At 38.8% G+C, this 19,592-nt stretch overlaps 1 protein-coding gene and 2 non-coding genes across 3 annotated transcripts in view; 2 read left to right on the top strand and 1 right to left on the bottom strand.

Annotated features, from left to right (window-relative positions):
• LOC121859533 (snake venom 5'-nucleotidase-like) overlaps positions 1 to 4,588 on the top strand; it is a 65,772-nt gene extending 61,184 nt beyond the window's left edge. The window contains exon 11 of the mRNA XM_042356411.1: positions 2,614 to 4,588. Within this exon, the coding sequence (XP_042212345.1) occupies positions 2,614 to 2,972 (359 nt within the window). The 3' untranslated portion in view covers positions 2,973 to 4,588. The remainder of the gene's footprint in view (positions 1 to 2,613) is intronic.
• A 14,468-nt stretch (positions 4,589 to 19,056) lies between these two features.
• Positions 19,057 to 19,128, top strand: Trnaq-cug. Its single transcript has one exon. It is a non-coding gene; the product is annotated as a tRNA-Gln (tRNA).
• A 151-nt stretch (positions 19,129 to 19,279) lies between these two features.
• Trnal-cag lies at positions 19,280 to 19,363 on the bottom strand. The gene has a single exon. It is a non-coding gene; the product is annotated as a tRNA-Leu (tRNA).
• Between the last annotated feature and the right edge of the window lie 229 nt (positions 19,364 to 19,592).

Here is a 19,592-nt window from a genome sequence, read left to right as displayed (position 1 = left end):
ATAAGGGTTTTATTATGCTTTTCTCTTTTTTATGAGTAAAGATATACCAGTAATAGTTCCTGTAGTTGTGAATTAATAATACACCATTGTACATATTCATAGTAACAAAGTGATGGTACGTAGATACAAGTTAACAAGTTTTACCACTACGTGTGAGTAGATGGTATTGACAGCGGCACGTGGGACAGTGAATTACCCTTGTGATTGCAGCAGTGTCCTCTCCTACGGTGATACGGTGCATAATTGTATACAGGTATATTCATATCTCAAATATCTATCATAGTTTACAGTCCCCTTCACTAGTGCGTTTACAGGGGCTCATCAGGTTTTGTGCTGTGTTTGTTTACATTAGACAGAAGGAAACTCTTAATAGTACAGTAAACAAACTATGGAATCAAAGTAAAACTATTAAAACAAATATCTCAATGTAATGATTTGTGGAATGTTTATACACCGAGCCCCTGTAAATGCACTAGTGAAGGGGACTGTATCTACTTGATAGAGTTCCAGGAATTCCACATTTGGTCATATTGCTCAAGTGTAACATATAACATCACTAACCATCATCAGTAACGCGTAACATCACCGCCTCACAAGCCTAAATCAAGCTGCAGTCTGGTGAATCTCCGCACTGTGTCACTAAGCATTTATACGACTAGGATGAACAAGGATATTAGTTTAAACTATACCCCTCTAGTATAATATAATAACCCAATTTATCAAACTTAACCTACAATAGTTCTTGTTTCTCCTGGGATGAAAATATAATGTTCATAGTGTTGCCAATCCCACAGTATTAAAGAGCAACACAGTGGTGCCAACCCCACAGTATTAGACAGGGACACAGTGCATTAATGTTAAAGAAGAGCCACTAACCAACAAACTTGTGTAAATATTCATATAAATTAGTTATATAAGGTAAATATATTTAATGGGTCGTTTCAGATGCTCATAATTAATATAATTGTACTGTTATTTGAGAGAGAGAAAGAGTTTTGACCTAAAGGCATTATAAACATCTTTACTACATGCACAGACACACATGAATACTAATATATATATGTACAATTACACTCTTTAACCACACATACACACACAAACAACGACACACGTAAATGAACGTCTGAGGTGACACTTGAGGCATAAAAGGCGAGACACGAGAGTTGTATATACAGTGTAACATAATAACAATGTCGTGTCTTGCAGCAATAGCGACTACTGTGATATAATTCTGTAGTATTATTATTAATTTTATTACTTTTAAAGTTTTTACTATTGTTAGATCATATTACTGTATTTTAAAAAATTTTCTGCAGCTCGTAATATAACTCTTGTCAAAGTTAATTACACAGTACTGTTAGTTATATTTGCAAAGGTGTGACATTTCCTTAAGTTTTGAATTTTTTTTACAAATATATTTTTTTTCAGCAACTTTAAACGCACATTTTGATCACAAATCACTATCGATTCTTCACAAAACCAATATACAGTACAAGACAATTCATTTGCAATAAACTCAATTTTCTGCAGCTTAACACAACAAGATTTACGGAGTGTGGCTACCGACTCGCCAGTGTACTGATGTAGAGTCGGTGTACATAATTACTTATTTTAATCACCAGGCACTAACCAAACAATCCTCAGGTGTGGCTTGTATTAAATGTCGTAAGCTGCATGTTTCCTATAGCCAAATTAGCCTCATGCATGCCGAGGTTAACTATTTTGTACACAATGAGATTGCAACATTTCATTAGCCATCAGTAGTCACCTCGTTATCAACACTTCTCTGTTTCTGTGATATATAAAGGACAGTTTAAATATATAATTACTAAGACCTTAACGACAATGTGGCCTTATACAGGTGTCTTACATTGGACATATAAAAATATACAATATTATGACTTGTCAATTTCACTTCTGACTTTTACACACCGTATGTCGCCTACTGAATTGTGGATTGAAAGCCAAATATATACATAGTACATAACGGGTTTGTGGGTCAGTTGAACCACTGATCGTCTTAAGACTTTAGTGATATGAAATTCCATGTAATATTTGTCTAGTGCAATGAGCCACTGTCAGGACGCATGTTAAACTAATGGAATGACAGATACAGTATCTAATAACTAACAAACACTGACAAAGATTGGTTCAAAATTCAGGAAGTTGTTTTTTTAATGTTACAGTACTAGTAAATGTAGATTTCTTTTTTAAAAAAGGTGACATTACAGAATATTGAAATATTTGACTTCCTCAGCTATTTCCTCAATTTGTAATTATAACTTTACTGCCTTAAGTCAATTGTTATTGCGTACTTTTGTACCAAGTTTCGTCAGGGTAAGAAAACAAACACACAAATGCTACATTCATAGCTTCATACCACCTAACTACAATTTATAATAACTATTCGCAACGACTCCAAAGGGGAAACTGTATAGAACATCTACACAAACATTTCATTTGGCTAAGGAATTTAATATAATAATTTGCGTATTCAAATATCTACTTAATGGCATTAGTGAGTAACTGACTGTGATAAATATTCTCTTCTGTTCTGTCATAAGCTTTCACTTCCTTCTTTCCTCTATCCCTTCTAACATTTACCCCCAACAGCGGCGTCAAACAAGTCACAAGATTTGGTTCACGAGGAAGGCAGCTCATATGACCATTACAACATGGCCCCTCACGAGGTGTTGAGTGAAATGATGCAACGACACGATGACTATTTCCAGAAGCATTATGTCACGCCTCAGTCAGCTACACCGAAGAAAACGGGCTCTAGTCAAGGCCGAGAAGACAAACTTGAGGGGTACCTGATACAACCTGCCGGGAAGAACACTGAGAACGATTTTCATGGCGGTCACGTAACACAGTTTCCTATAAAGCTATCCGATATATTTTTCGAAGGTTCCCGGGTTGAAACTCCTGATGGAAGTAGCAGGAGTTATTTTAACTTCGATTTTGGAATGTGATGTTTTAACTGGTGTTATTTACGTACAAATATAACCTTGAGTACACACCCAGGAAAAGTAACCACAACGTATACATAAGAGCTCGTTAGTCACTTGTATCTGGTCAAAATAATTATTAAACATGCGAAATATTCTGTAATAAATAACAACACAACTGATTAAAATTAGAGGTAAACAGTAGCTAAAACAACTATCTGTGCACACTTTGAGGGAAACAATATGAGACCATGGACGATAAATATTGGTATATGAGGGCTGTCACTAGTCACATGTAAAATTTCGGACCATATTGACCCCCACCTGCACAGATAGCTGATTTAGCTACTGTGCAGTATACAAAAATTTATTACGGTAATAAAAATCAAGAATTGGTATTAAACTTTTAGTATAACAACGTTTCACCAATAAATCTGTAAAATAATTTTGAAGTGATAAGCTGAATTTATCACCAGTTTATTAAATAATGAAATTCAACTATCAGCATTATTGTCTTCATATTAAATAAGGAAAAGCTTTTGTCGTTTCCGCTATCGAAAAGTGTAACCATATTCTTGTTATTTTTTTTTTATATAACGGACGATTAATTAGAGAGCGAAAGCAATCACATCTTAACTGAGTACTACTATCACACATTTTATATATACAATCTCTCCCTGGTACACTATGTCTAATCTACGATAAACAACAATTTGACAAAGCAACGTAACGATGTGATTTATCCGTGTCATTCAGCCTTCCTCAGTGATTTATCTAAGTTTACCCGAAAAATTGGCGCGTATACTGTATTGCATTTTCTTATGACTTAATACTTCTTTACTGGTTTTAATTATATGCATCTTCGTTTCTTCATGATCTATCCTTTATTTTTCTTCTTATTTGACTCATCTAACTAAAGTGGACTGTATCTTCTAATATTTTCTTCTCCAGGTGTTTAAAATATATTAGGTACTGTTTTAGGAACGTGTGTGAGTTATGTCATTTAGATGTTTGCAACTTCATCTACGGGACTAAACACAGTGTCATACCATCTTAAACACGTTTGAACGATAAGATGTTTAGGGGAATGTATATATCTTCCCAATTAATTTTTCACAGACACAAACATCAACTTTACATACACACACACACGTCCTAAAGCAGAGTACCGGGCCAAATTTGAAGCCATTCACAATGATCTGAAACCATTTTGCACCCAGTTCTCTCGTAAACAATCAAGACTGTTCATTTCCTCATACTTATTCTCTTAGCGGTTTCTCTTTCGAACAATCACTTGCGTCAGTTCCAAGAGATTTTGTAATGTTTTGTATTATGTCATTAATTTTGTTACAGATGTGTGTGTGTGTGTCATTTCATATTCAAAGTTGTGTGTTACCAATAATTATTCAAGACAAGTGAGACACAGTTATGGAGTATTTGATTGAAACTTGTTATGTTTATACACTGTGACTTCCTAGTAAAGTATTGTTAATTACAGTTATATATTATTTTATTGTGTACGATGTTCAAGCAGGGCAAAGATATATATATAATTATAGGGAAATAACTGCACGGAAACAAATTAATATATGAGAATTTTAAGTGGTAAATGTGTTTGTTGGAAATAAAATTTAAACATATCTTGATTTTGTAATATCCATTTTTTTAGGATCAATCTCAGAGTTGAGGTAAGTTGACTGATTGATTCCCATAAATCCAAAAAACATGTTGAAAAAAAAATGTTCAAGACAAAACCCATTATTCAAGATCTAATATAGATCATTTTATCATAGGTAATTCCTAAATGTTTATCGTCAAGAAAAGTTAAATAATGATAAAAGGATAAGATACAAGTTGATGATATATGCTACTATTAATACAGGATGACAAGCTGGAGATACAACGCCACCAACAGACCCGTCAAACTGTTTATGCTTTATTTTGTTACTGCGTCTCACTCTCTGATGCTATAATATAACATATATCACAGACCAATAACACCAATGAGCTTCTCAGTTCAATCAAAATATCCTGAATGGTGGATAATGCAGCACGAAGTTATAGACTAATTTTTTTTTTTTCGCCAGCAGACTTTCCTGATAGATGGAATGTACACACTTTGAATGATTTTGACTTCACTGAGAATATAATCAAGACTGTAAGCTTTTTTTTTTTCAACTTAACCTAGGTTAGATAAAGGGCTATCACGCTGGGCACATGTCCGTATTCCTCGGGAGCATAACGGGGATACCGCCATTTTCGGTCAGATTTTTACACTTGAAACTAATAACTGGGGGGAAAAGGAGAGTTCTCGGGCAAGATTTTACCGCATTTCGGGTCCAACTGAGGTTTTATAATATTTAAAATTGGAAAGCAATTATTTTATTAAAATTACGAATAACAACTTTAAGTGATTTTAAAGCAAATTATTATCAATAGAATATATTTTACACATAAATATGGAAATTACAGATAATTTTTTATTGAACTTCTGTTTATATCCAGTGAACATGGCCAGTTTGGACTTTTCAAGCCTCGCAAATTATTTAGACAAGAAACTTTCCTTGTGAGGTGAACGGCGCCACAATTGAGCGTGTGGTTGGAAAAGTCGGTTTTTCTGATCGAGAACAGAAAAATAAGAACCGAGAATAACGGAAATTCTGCCCAGTATGTTACCCCCTTTAAGGTAGGTTCCGTTGTTTGGTTAGATACTACGGTTTGTTTCTGGTTTGGTTTATCTAATATATATATTTATATCTCAAAGAGCGTCATCTTAATAATAATGAAAACTCACTTCATACTCACGCAGCACACCATATCAATATTCTTACTATCTTGGTACTTCCTCTTACACTTGGAAACAGATTTAGGTTAACATTCTTTTGTGATTTTTTTAATAATAAATATATTATCTATGCAGTCAAATTGTGATATTTCGCCTTGAATTTTTCCCTTAAGTACAGAACTGTAATATAAAGATAACAGGTAAGACTCCAACACCACTCACATCAAACAGGGAGAAAGAAAGAGAGATATTAAGAACTGCATACATTAACGTGTCATGAATTAACCTTATTGTTTCAGTACAGATGCTTCAACTGCCAAGGTTATTAAGCACCGTTCACTAGGTCTTAGTTTTAGGTGCTTCAACTGCCAAGGTTATTTAGCACCGTTCACTAGGTCTTAGTTTTAGGTGCTTCAACTGCCAAGGTTATGAAGCACCGTTCACTAGGTCTTAGTTTTAGGTGCTTCAACTGCCAAGGTTATTAAGCACCGTTCACTAGGTCTTAGTTTTAGGTGCTTCAACTGCCAAGGTTATTAAGCACCGTTCACTAGGTCTTAGTTTTAGGTGCTTCAACTGCCAAGGTTATTTAGCAGTTAGCACCACCGTTCACTAGGTCTTAGTTTTAGGTGCTTCAACTGCCAAGGTTATTTAGCACCGTTCACTAGGTCGTTTTTAGGTGCTTCAATTACCATGAATGTCAAGCACAGTTCAATTCGACTTTTAATTTCTGCAACAAATTCTTTAAATTAAGAATAAGTTGTAGTTACTTAAGTACTGAGATTCTTCAACAGCGAGTCATTATGCGTCGTCCACTAAATTTTAAATAATCTGTAATCGCTCATAGGAGTGATTTTGGTTTGTGCAGGACAATAAGACCCTTGTCGTTAACGCGATGAGTATAATTCGGTCAAAACCTGTTGAATACATTTCACATATAACAACTGTTGATACACCAGGACACAGTTTGAATAATACGATCAATATACAGTATATAATTACACTTATTAAAGTTATTTAGAGTTCTCAGAGGATTCAACAGTTCACAATCACACTCACGGTTAGGGGTCTAGAGTTAGACCAACGAGAACAAATCTAATGTCCTGCTGGAAGATATTGGCTGACGAGAATCAAGAAGTTGCCTTTACAGTAGAAGGCGATAGACTGTCCCTCAGACAGTCACACAGCTGCTACCAGCTCCATCTGGCTTAGTAAGCTATTCTGAGTTGTAAACAGTTTCTTACTTAACATGTGGCCGGCGCGCACATTTAGCACCTCAGCAAAGTTCGTTGTCAACACTCTGTCTCTCTCCTCTCTCCCTTTCTCTCTCTATCCCTCTCTTTCTCTCTCTCTTCTAGTTTACCTTACTGTAGCGGTAACAAATCCACTAGACAACAGACAACTTTGAATAATTACAATATTCCATTTATTGGGTGGTGAAATTATTTATCTGAGAATCAATAATACTTAAAATATTAACCAGTGATTGTGTTAATGTATTGGTGATTTTGGATAGTGAAACTGTTTTAGTATGATAGTAATTCTACTATCTTTAGGCGCGAAGTAGGTAAACACTGGTTTGGAAATAGAGTAGTGGACGAGTGGAACAAGTTACCAAATATCATCATTAACTCGAATACGCTGGACAGCTTCAAACATAGGCTGGGTGGATATATGAGCAATAGGGGTTGGGTGTAAATGGGACTGCCTAGTATGGCCCACTGCAGTGTCCTCCATTCTTATGTCTTCTAACACTTGTGACCAGACGTCCCTGGCTCTTCTACAGGAGCTGCCCGGGAGTTGAAACGTTTCTCCCCTTCTCCCTCCCTAATCCCTCCTCCCCACCAAGAAACCAGTACAAGGATTATTGATCAATTCATTGCCGTAACAAAATTGTCAATTTCAATTAGAACACAGAATGGAAAAGAATAAGTGAATAAACATGTTGCTTACACAGTGTTTACAATGTAGGCCTTTACGGCACACTAGAGATGAGATACCGTGAAAACCAGCTTGGCCCTTCCACACCACACTACCAGTGAGGCAGGCCTATAACCACGTGTTACCTCTACAACACCACTCACGAGGCAGGCCTATTAACCACGTGTTACCTCTACAGCACCACTCACGAGGCAGGCCTATTAACCACGTGTTACCTCTACAGCACCACTCACGAGGCAGGCCTATTAACCACGTGTTTCCTCATAAAAGCACCACTCACGAGGCAGGCCTATTAACCGTGTTTCCTCTACAACACCGCCCACGAGGCAGGTCTATTAACCACGTGTTACCTCTGCAGCACCTGCAGAGGCAGGCCTGTGACACGTGTGCACTCCTGCAGCACCGCACGAGGCGGTCTGCCCCAAGCACGGACATCTACAACACCACCCACGAAGGGCAGTCTATTAACCACACGTGTTACCTCCTGCAGCACCACTCCCACGAGGCAGGTCCTATTAACCACGTGTTTCCTCACAACCCACCACCCAGGGGCAGTCTATTAACCACGTGTTACCTCGCGTGCCCATAGGGCGGGTCTATTAACCACGTGTTCCTCTACAACACCACCCACGAGGCAGGTCCTGAAGTAACCACGTGTTTCCTCTACAACACCACCCACGAGGGCGGTCTAATAACCACGTGTTACCTCCTGCAGCACCACTCACGAGGCAGGCCTATTAACCACGTGCTACCTCTACAAACACCACCACGAGGGGCAGGTCTATTAACCACGTGTTTCCTCTACAACACCGCACGGGGTCTGGTAACCACGTGTTACCTCTACAGCACCACTCACGAGGCAGGCCTATTAACCACGTGTTTCCTCACCACAACACTACGCACGGCGGGTCTGTTAACCACGTGTTTCCTCTACACCCACCACCCACGAGGCAGGCCTATTAACCACGTGTTACCTCTACAACACCACCCACGAGGCAGGTCTATTAACCACGTGTTTCCTCTACAACACCACCCACGAGGCAGGTCTATTAACCACGTGTTACCTCTACAACACCACCCACGAGGCAGGTCTATTAACCACGTGTTTCCTCTACAACACCACTCACGAGGCAGGCCTATTAACCACGTGTTTCCTCTACAACAACAAATCATCAGTGATTCTTTTTAACTCCATCTAACATTTTGTTTATCGAAAGCCTTTGTTAAACAATCTACTCCCCAATGCCTATTACCGTAAGCCATTTTTGCCCACTGTACTTTTCAATAACCCGTTAATTGTTATTATTAAAACGAAACTATGAACCTTTCATATTACTATGCTAAGCCATAGTACAGTATAATATAATAAACACTACACTACACTATACTATACTACTACTAATAATATGTTGCCGATAGCGATCACCGTCTTTTCCACTACGAGATAAATTACATTGATAAAAGAATAACTAACATGACAATCACTGCGGCCTCCCTGCATCCTCACAGGTGACTACTGGTGTGTGTGTGTATGTGTGTGTGTGTGTGTGTGGACTACGAGTGACAGCGAAGAGAGAGAGAGAGAGAGAGAGAGAGAGAGAGAGAATAATGTTTACGATTATGTCTGACCCCAAGAATTAGTGTAGCAGATTTGAACCCTGGAACTGAACCTTAAACCATTATTTTGACAAAGTTTATACTCTGTGGTTCAAAGTTGGCAAGATACTTAAATTTGTAGGCTTACGGACAAACAAAACACCTCCTTCCACACACACACACACACACACACACGTAGTCTCCAAAACTGGGCCACCATCAACCATGTCACCATCAACCATACCAAGACCATGGTTATGCACATCAACCTCTCCTCCGACATTGTCCCACCTCCTTCCATTACTCTAGGTCCGAACACACTCCAGGTTGTAGATTCCACGGCTCTTCCTCGGCGTCACCATAGACAACAAACTAAATTGGAAACCACACGTCAGTGAAGTTGTCTAATCCTCCAGTTTCCGTCTCCACCTCCTCCGCCGACTCAAGTCCCTCGGAGTTCCTGCGCACGAGCTCCTCAGTGTTTACTCAACATTCATACTTCCCAAGCTCACCTATGCCTCCCCTACCTGGTCTTCCTCCCTAAATGCCACACAACGTAAACACCTAGAAAAAGTGCAAAAGAGGGCATGCAAGATTATTCTCTCCCCTTCCTGCTCCACATATCAAGAAGCGCTCAACACACTGACCCTTTCGACTCTCACTGACCATCACCACGACCTCATCTGCAAATTTGGTAAGAAGCTTCTACGCCATCCTCGACACCGGCTCCTACTACCACCTGAGATCCCTAGCCCGAGAATTGCTGTTCGACACCACAACCGCATCCAGCCCATACGTGCACGAACTGATCGCTATAGAACGGCCCAGTCCATTGTTGTAAGAATTCGTAACTTGTAATAAACCAGTGTAATTCCTCCTACAGTAAACACTATAAGCACTTTCATGCTAATGGCTGAAATGAACTGTAGTTTGAGCTTTTCCCCATCTAGTTATTATATGTCTTATTTGTGTCACTTATGTTACTTGTATATTATTTGTAATTCGAAACCGATTCCCCAAATATGTAACTGTATATTTTCAGCCTTCTGGCTGCCAAGCTCTTTCAATAAACCGTTAATTATTATTATTATTATTAATTTCAAAAGCCAAGGTTATGCACCACCTGATCACTGTACGCTGAATTCTAAAGTGCCTTCAACATACAGTATACATCTCTGAAAAAATGAGCGTATCTGGGTTAAGGAGAAATACATCGTCACCTTTATCAGATAACACAACGACACTCCCCAATCTTAACTCTTATCTCCTGAGGGAATTTTGAATGGTCATACTGAGATACCACAGATAGCCCGAGACGCCAGTAAACCTCGGTCCAATGAGCGCTCAGTGATCCAACGACGTCACGATCGCACCACTGTCCCACCAGCCAATAGGAGATCGTGTTTACCTACCTTGGCTATCTCTCTCGTAGCTATGCACTTATCAATGGACTGGTCAGCGTGACGTGATGTTACTACTATGTGACCAGGCGTTGGGGAGAGCGTTGGAGGATGAGGAGAGCGTTGGAGGATGAGGAGAGCGTGGCAGGTCAGGGAGAGCATTGGAGGATGAGGAGAGCGTTGGAGGATGGGGAGAGCGTTGGAGGATAGTCAGACCATAGGAGGATGAGGGCGTTGGAAGATGAGGAGAGCGTGGCAGGATAGGGAGAGCATTGGAGGATGGTAAAAGGATAGAGAGTAGAGTCAGCTGGCTAGACTCATCATATCACGCAGAGGGTCAGCGTAGATGGTATTAAATCTGAGTGGGGCTGTGTAACCAGAGGGGTTCCCCAGGGGTCAGTACTAGGCCCACTCTTGTTCATAATCTACATAAACGATCTAAATACTGGGATCAGCAATGACATAAGCAAGTTTGCGGATGACACCAAAATAGGGCGGCAGATTAATTCAGGGCAGGATGCAAATGCATTACAGGAGGATCTAAATAAACTGCAGGGTGGTCGAGAAAAATGGCAAATGAAATTCAACACCAGCAAGTGCAGCGTACTTAATATTGGAAGAACAAATACCGTCAATGTATACCGCCTTAACAACATCAACCTAGAGAAGTAGACTTGTGAAGAGCTAGGACTTGTAAGCGGACCTACGGCTTAGAAAACAGTGCGTTGATGTTCGAAATAAGGCAAACAGAGTATGGGTTTTATATCTGAAGTGTAAGTAATAAGAGTGCAGGGGTCTTATGCAACTATATCTTCTCTAGTCGAGCGCACCTCGATTATGCGGTTCAGTTCTGGTGCCCTTATTATAGAATGGATATCAATTCACTAGAGTCGGTGCAGCGAAGAGAGACAAAATGATTCCGGGACTTAGAAACCTTCCATATCAGGATAGGTTAAAAAAACTTAACTTGCATTCCCCAGAAAGACGAAGTGCGGGGAGATATGATAGAAGTATTTAAGTGGGTGAAAGGAATCAATAGGGATATAGATAAAGTTCTTATAATATCCGAGCAGGATAGGACTCGGAACAACGGATTTAAGTTGGATAAGTTTAGGTTTAGGAGGGAGATAGGAAGGAACTGGTTCACAAATAGGAAATAGGGTGGTGGACGAGTGGAACAAGCTTAGCAACTTTGTAGTAAGTGCTGGAACGCTGGAAAGTTTTAAAAGGAGGCTAGATAGATTCATGGATGATAGAGAGTGGTAGTAACTCTCGACAGGAGCTGCCATGCACAGGCCAACCGGCCTATTGCAGACTCCTTATTTTCTTATGTTCTTATAAGCACAGAATTAAGTCATATCGATTTTCTTTAATCAACATTTTTTTTTTTCAAATTAAAATATAATTATAATCTAGGCTACAAGAATAACACCGAAAAAATTTTCCACTAACTTACGGTATGTTTTAACTTAGCAATTACCTAAATGTTTTACAGTTTTACCAATTTCCTCCCAATTTATTTTCCAGGCTGTATATTATGTGGTTTATTTCAAGAAAGATTCGTAAACAAGTATAAATTACCAGAGAATATTTATACAAGTCCACTCATAGACCTCCATACTTGACCAATACTGACACAAAGTTCAGGTATACAGTATATATATATGTATACATTCAAGAGCTCGTATACATGCCCAGTACTTGTCAGACTTGAGTAACAGATAACTGACAAGTGGCTGACAGTGACAGAGAGGGAGTTACAATTGAAACATATTGCCAACACATCACACTTTTGAACACTTACCTAACCTAACTTAACTGCTAAGAGTCCTGCGTGAATAATGGTTGTTTGACTATGTGATTGGACAAAAACAAAGGTAATATAATGAGTAATTGGATAAAAAACAAATAAATACATACAGTACAAGGAAAAAGATGCAACAACAACAAATTGACACTTGCTACAAAAAATACTACGTTATTTATGCAAGAATGTTGGGTGTGCTATACTGTAACCCTACCACTGCTCTGTTGTGGAGAGAGAGAGACAATAAAACACACAGACTGCAACACAAGGATTGAATACACTATCTAACACTTCATTACCGTCAACACCAACCACATATCTTAATTCTAACTTGTTAAGAACTCGTGTATTTACTTACCTATATATAAACAGCAGTTATGACATACAATCCATCCTCAACATTAACGTAAAATAATAAAAAATAAAAAAAGTCAATATCTACAAATAATTGATAAGTCATCAGAAAAATCCCCGACATATGTGACAAGTTAAAAGGTTTCTTAAGTAACATGAAGACCCATAGTACTGTACGACTCTCCAAGGCTGGCTATACTGAAGAGGCTATTACCACATAATCTCCTGTTGAGTTCAGTTATGTGTGTGTGTGTGTGTGTGTGTGTGTGTGTGTGTGTGTGTGTGTTCGTGACGTGCGATAACTGATGTCTAAATATATATTAAAACCTAACCTAACCTAACCTAGACCAAACCTAACCTAACCTAACCTAATCTAACACCAATTTGTCATCATGTGAAATAAATGGTTTTCTTACTCTTAATGAGGTCCTAAATAATTACTGAAGACAAAAGAAAGAGGTTAGGTTAGATTAAATTTGGTCTAGGTTAGGTTTGATTGCATTATGTTTGGTCTAGGTTAGGTTAGGTTAGGTTTGGTCTAGGTTACGTTAGGTTAGGTTTGATCTGTTTTAGGTTAGGATTAAAGTTTATATATGTATACATTAAATCAATTAGCACCCAATCAAATCAAAGCGAGCTCTTATTATGTGATAGTAAATGACGTCAGACGCTGGCCAGGTCACACAGTGTAGCAAGGTGGGTCACACGGTCACACGGTCGTCAGGTACGTGTTGGCTCTTATCAATCCGTCACATTCGAAATACAAATTCTTCTTGGATATTTGTGTATGTCTGCAAGGAAACATTTCTACCGAATAAAATCCAATCCAGTCTTCTGAATATGGTTATTGATGCTGTTTTGTTTGCGTGATCTGAAGCAACTCACTGTGTTTTAGTTTCTGAGAACCAAACCAAACCAAACCTAACTAAACCAGACCAAACCTAACCTAACCTAACCAAGTGAAAAAAGAAACATGAAAATTTAAAGGGATATTTGATGTTAATGAATCTACCATACTGTAATATATTTCATACTTTACCATAATACACTACAGTATAGTCTTGAATATACCATACCAGAATATTTGATATAATAGTTATAAAATAACCTAGTATTTATAATAGCTTCAAATGTTGTTCTTGTGTAACTCGAAATATCTCGACGGATGTTATGTTATGTTATGGAGATTAAAAAAATAAGTTTAACTGAAGAAATTAATTCATAAAATAAATACAGTGTATTGTATATCAATATATCATCAAACTGCCTGACCGAGAAGTTGATTGTAAACTTCCTTAACACTAAAATAAATCACATATAATTATTTCTAGTAATGGCTTGTGTCAAGTGAACAGATACTCATAATTAAGTTGATGATGTGAAGTTACAGGTAAATTTAATATTGAAAAATTTAATTATAAAATACTGTAACTGTAATCTGCAATAAGTTATTGAAAAAACAAAAACATGACAAGTACAATTTTCAATAATAAAATATAACTACTTGACACGTAATTTACATTTAATTTAGTACAATGGAAAAAAATAGTTTCATAACATCATTACTCCTAATAACCATCCCTTACACACACAGGTATTAACCCTCACCCCCACACACATTATCACCCCACACTTGGTACCAGACAGCCCAGTCCACCACGGTACGGTCATTAACCGGAATACCCGCCACAGCAGCTCCACGTCAACAAGCCAGACCTCGTGGCCACACACACGCAGCTCGCCGCCGCCCGCTACTAGCGACATCTGCACGACGTAAACAAATACGTGGACCACTAGTGTTGCTAAGGAGCAGCAGAGGGGAAGGGGAGATCGATGAACTAACAGTGATATGTAATAATAATAATAATAATAATAATAATAATAATAATAATAATAATAATAATAATAATAATAATAATAATAAACTGTTTATTGAAAAGTTCAGTAGCTAGAAGGCTGAAAATATACAGTGGACAGTAATGACTTATTACATACACCGATACATGGAGAAGGGAATGTGTGTGTGTGTGGTAAGAAAGGTAGTTTAGTTTAACAAATTTATTGACAAAGCTTGGAGTACAGTTTGCCTATTCTGAGTAATTCAGTCAGGTCTTGACACTGAGGGTGGTATCACTTCTCACTGCCACGCAGGACAGAGGTTCATACACAAAGAAATGTATCATATTCATTAGCAGTATATATAGGTCAGATTCATGTGGGTAATGCCACTGTTCACTGAGACAGAGTTCGTACAAGAATGCATCATATTCATTGACACTATATAGGTCAGATTCATGTGGGTAATGCCACTGTTCACTGCCACGCAGGACAGAGGTTCGTACACAAAGAAGGAAATACATCACATTCACCAGCATATATATAGGTCAGTGGATCACATACATTGGGTCATATTCTAATTGAAGACTAATCAGTGTGGGCTAGCAAATTTGGGATAAACAGCAAGAATGTCCTCAAGCACACCTGATTCAATGAAGTAATTACATAGTTCAAGATACAGTAAGTCAGGTGGCCTGAGGTCTTTGACAGTGTCACATTCAATAATATAGTGTTCAAGTGTATGCTTCAAAGGTTTATCACAAAGTTTACATGCTGAGTGTTCCGGTATGGGTACAGCGTTACTAACTTGCCAGATGTGTCTGTATCCTAGCCTAATTCTGGCCACGACTACATCACATTGTCTGGTTCTGTCCTTATGCTAGCCATACCGGTACCTCTTGTTACAAATTTGTCATATTTACTAATGCTACAACTGTCAGGTCTCTCTGCATTTCTCAGTTCTTCTAGATCAGAGTTCATGATTCTGACTTGAATGTTTTTAATTACAGCATTGGACAGACCAAGGTCGCGGTCAACATTTTTTTTCTTACATGCCTCATTGGCCAGTCTATCAGCACGGTCATGATACCTGATTCCAACATGGGACGGAATCCACACAAATTCGATACGAAAGTTGTTCTCATTGGCAGTTATCACATTCCTTTTAATATCACATACAACTTTAGACATAGAGCCTGACGGGCTGTTCATTGATTTCAAAGCACTTTGGGTCACAGAATATCACCCCACCTCCATTTCCTTTAAGGTAGTCTGTAGCTAAGTAGATTCCAGTTAGTTCAGTTTGTATTGTGCTGGCCCAGTTGTTCAGCCTTTGCTTGTTTGACACTACAGGCACCAGGGCACTGTGGATGCCAGAAGCTGTCACATTGATTACTACACTACACCCACAAATACCACTTTACACATGATCATAGCTCACTGACACTGATGTGAAGTCGCTAAGTATAACACCCTGTTTCACACTGCGCGAAATACTGCGTTAGTTAGTTTGGTTATCCTTAGTGTGTGGTAAGGTAAAGGGAGAAAGAGGGGGTAGGAAGAAAAGGAGGAGCAAGTACACTTTACAGAACGGAGGAGGAGGGGGAGAAGGAGGAGGAGGGGGGGGGGGGGAGGGGAGGGGGTGAAGGGGGAGGGACGGGGGAATGACCTACTTCAGACACGTCGATGAGGAGCCATCTACCTGGCGACTGGCCAAACACCGTTTTGTTAGGTGGATCAATATATCATAGTAATAATACACCTGACTACCTGTGATCGATGCCCTACAGGTAAATGACATATGGCGGTCATTAGCCAGTCTATCCTAACCTAACCTAACCTAACCTAACCTAGTCTATCCTAACCCCCAGTAGCATTAAGGTATGTAATTAACAGGTGAAATAATCTGGGGGTGTCCACTCTTTAGGTAATATCACTTAGGTTCTTATACAATGAATATTCCTCCTGAGTGAAGATGTAAAACGGTGTATAACCGACTGATTCAAACTAATAAACAAGAGCATCACCCAAAAACACAGAGACTTTATCAATACATTTTCTCATAACAAGATCACATACAAAATCTTACCCAAAATTTATTGTTATGAGTCACAGTGTAATGTTGAGGTTATTATTGGATGTTATTTGGTTATTTAGTAGTCGTATGTATCGTGGTATTAAGAGTACTTATCAGAGGGACCTTTGGAGCCGGGTCCTGTATAAGATGAACCCGGGTCCTGTATAAGATGAACCCGGGTCCTGTATAAGATGAACCCGGGTCCTGTATAAGATGAACCCGGGTCCTGACATTCCTAAAAAAAGTGCAGCACAGAGCGACTAAGACGATTCCGAGACTAAGTCACCTCTATTATCCAAGTGGACTGAGGACCTTAGGACCAACAACCCTTCAGACAAGGCACAATAGGGCAGATCTCACTGAATCTTTAAGGATCCTGAAAGTGATGGAAAACATGAACCCGGGACATTTGTTTGTGATGTCACGCACCACCAACACGAGAGGACATAACTACAAGCTGGCCAAGTTATCATGAGAACAACATAAGGAAATACTTCTTCACACAGAGGCTGGTACACCTATGGCCCGGTCTACCAGCCCAAGCTGTGGAATAAAGAACAGTACTGTAGTGGCCTTCATAATAGTCCTTGACAAAATTATCAACAATGGAGGGATCCTACACAGGCCACTGGCCTCCTTCCATCAGCATGGCCACCTCGAATGGGTCGGTGGTCACTAGGCAACAAGGTAAGGTAGATAATGTATTACTACGCCTGAACAACTAAGGCATTTTAAGCCGTTTAAACTAGCGCGTTGTCTACTACTGTACACACCAGTCATTATCAATAATTAACCTCTGGTGTGCCCCCCCCCTCCACTCAGCTAAATAAAATCGTCTGGCTTAAGCCAAATAACATAAAGAATGACGTCCCGTAGCGAAAGGGTTAGTGCAGGGGTTCTCAACCAGGGAATTTCCCCAGGTTTTCAGGGAAACTGATACTAATATGGAAAAATAAAGGATTTTTCAGTATTATATGCATATTATTTGGAATGCACTTTTTGAGGCAGACAATCTTGGAAAGGAGGGGGGAATGACATTCTGACATATGGTGAAAGGGGTGCATGGGGCAAACAAGGTTGAGAACCACTGGGTTAGTGGGTCAAGGCTGCAAGCAAGGTGTAGACCTTGGCTCCAGGTATTAAGGGGGCCCCGGGGGGTGGTCGGTACTACACCACGTGCTGGTGAACATGACTGTGGGAAGGACCAACGGTGAGGGAAGAATAGAAACTGTATCGACCACCTGTCACCAGACCCAGGCACCGTATTGGCATTACTTCCAGAGAAATTAATATTTGTGTCTATCAGTATGCCGTGCATATAACTCAATATAACTCATTTTTAATTGTGGAAAACTGGTGTATTTTTTAACCTTGAATACGCATTTCAAGACCTTAATATTTCGTTAAGTCACGACAATACATTGAAACATCAACATTCTGTACGTAAATATATTCATGGGTAATATTTAAGAAACACTAAAAATATAATAAATAATTTGGTCTAGGAGGCAGAAATAATGTCTCACTTATAATAGGCTATAGTATCTGGAGGTGATAGGCGTGTGAACGGTGCTTAGGGGAGACGGTCGACTGAGGGAGTGACACAGTCGAGAAAAACCCTAACTAGTGTAGTACGTAAACACACAGAACAAAGAGAAGATAATTAATAATAAGTGTGTGAATAACCTTAGCAGCTGAGAACACTTTGTCACTCACGTTGCCAGCTAATATTTAAAAGTTGTTGAATGTATCTTGTAGAAACCGGAGCTTACTACAACAACAACGACGACAATATTGATAAACTACAACACTACAATATGATGGAATATACATTACAAAACATCTGGCTACGCATTCTAGAACGTTAATAGATCATTTACCTGAGCAGAAGATCGGTCAGTCATGCCTCCTGAACATGCCCCTCGAGAGGAGGAAGCAGACCTGGATAAAGTACCCAGTGCCTTAGGTGTTGTCGACAGTGGGTCTGGTCTACTGGCCTGAAATTAAGAATTATTTAACAATTAACTAAAGTATTATGTAAAAAGATGTCAAATAAACGAATTTACGCCATCCAGTATGATGACAGAGATGTATTCAGTAAATCAGTCATACACGTTCACGTCCGTTCACTTTGTATAATGTACAGTCATATACAGGTATACAAATACAGTAATGGTAAATAGTAAGTAATTTATATAATATTATATATAAATATAGTAATTAGTAAGATTCATTATCTACAATATTCATTACTCATCACTAATTTTATATCATTGTGCAATTTTCTCAAATAAATCAATTGCAAAACACCATGTGGTCCCATGGTGTAATGGTTAGCACTTTGGACTCTGAATCCAACAATCCGAGTTCGAGTCTCGGTGGGACCTGGTGGAACATTTTAAAATTCCCGCTGCATAAAATTTTTTTAATAATAAAATTTATTATATTTAAATTATATTTGTTGTATTTTGGTTCCTTAGCTATTTCTATTTGGTGCAAAACATGAAATGCAACTTATATATGTTTAAAAATATACATTGTCAGGAGTGGGATTCGAACCCACGCCCGGAAGACCGGACTGCGACCTGAACGCAGCGCCTTAGACCGCTCGGCCATCCTGACACAGTCCTCTAATGATAACACTATTTTATTAATACGCCATAGTTCCCCAAGGTTCATTTTAATGAGTAAATTGATATATGAAATAAGAAATGTTAATTAATCAATAAATTAGCCATACGAGCACACATTGATTCTAGAGTACTGCAGGTATACTTCATGTACAGGTAAATATTATACAAAGACGTAGTACAGGTATACAATGGACACACAGACAATCATCATATTTTCG

Source organism: Homarus americanus, unplaced genomic scaffold (assembly GCF_018991925.1).
Source record: "Homarus americanus isolate GMGI-L3 unplaced genomic scaffold, GMGI_Hamer_2.0 scaffold7626, whole genome shotgun sequence".
In the NCBI taxonomy this organism is placed as follows: domain Eukaryota; kingdom Metazoa; phylum Arthropoda; class Malacostraca; order Decapoda; family Nephropidae; genus Homarus; species Homarus americanus.
The sequence above is the reverse complement of the archived record's forward strand: the minus strand, read 5'-3'. Positions and strand labels throughout refer to the sequence as shown.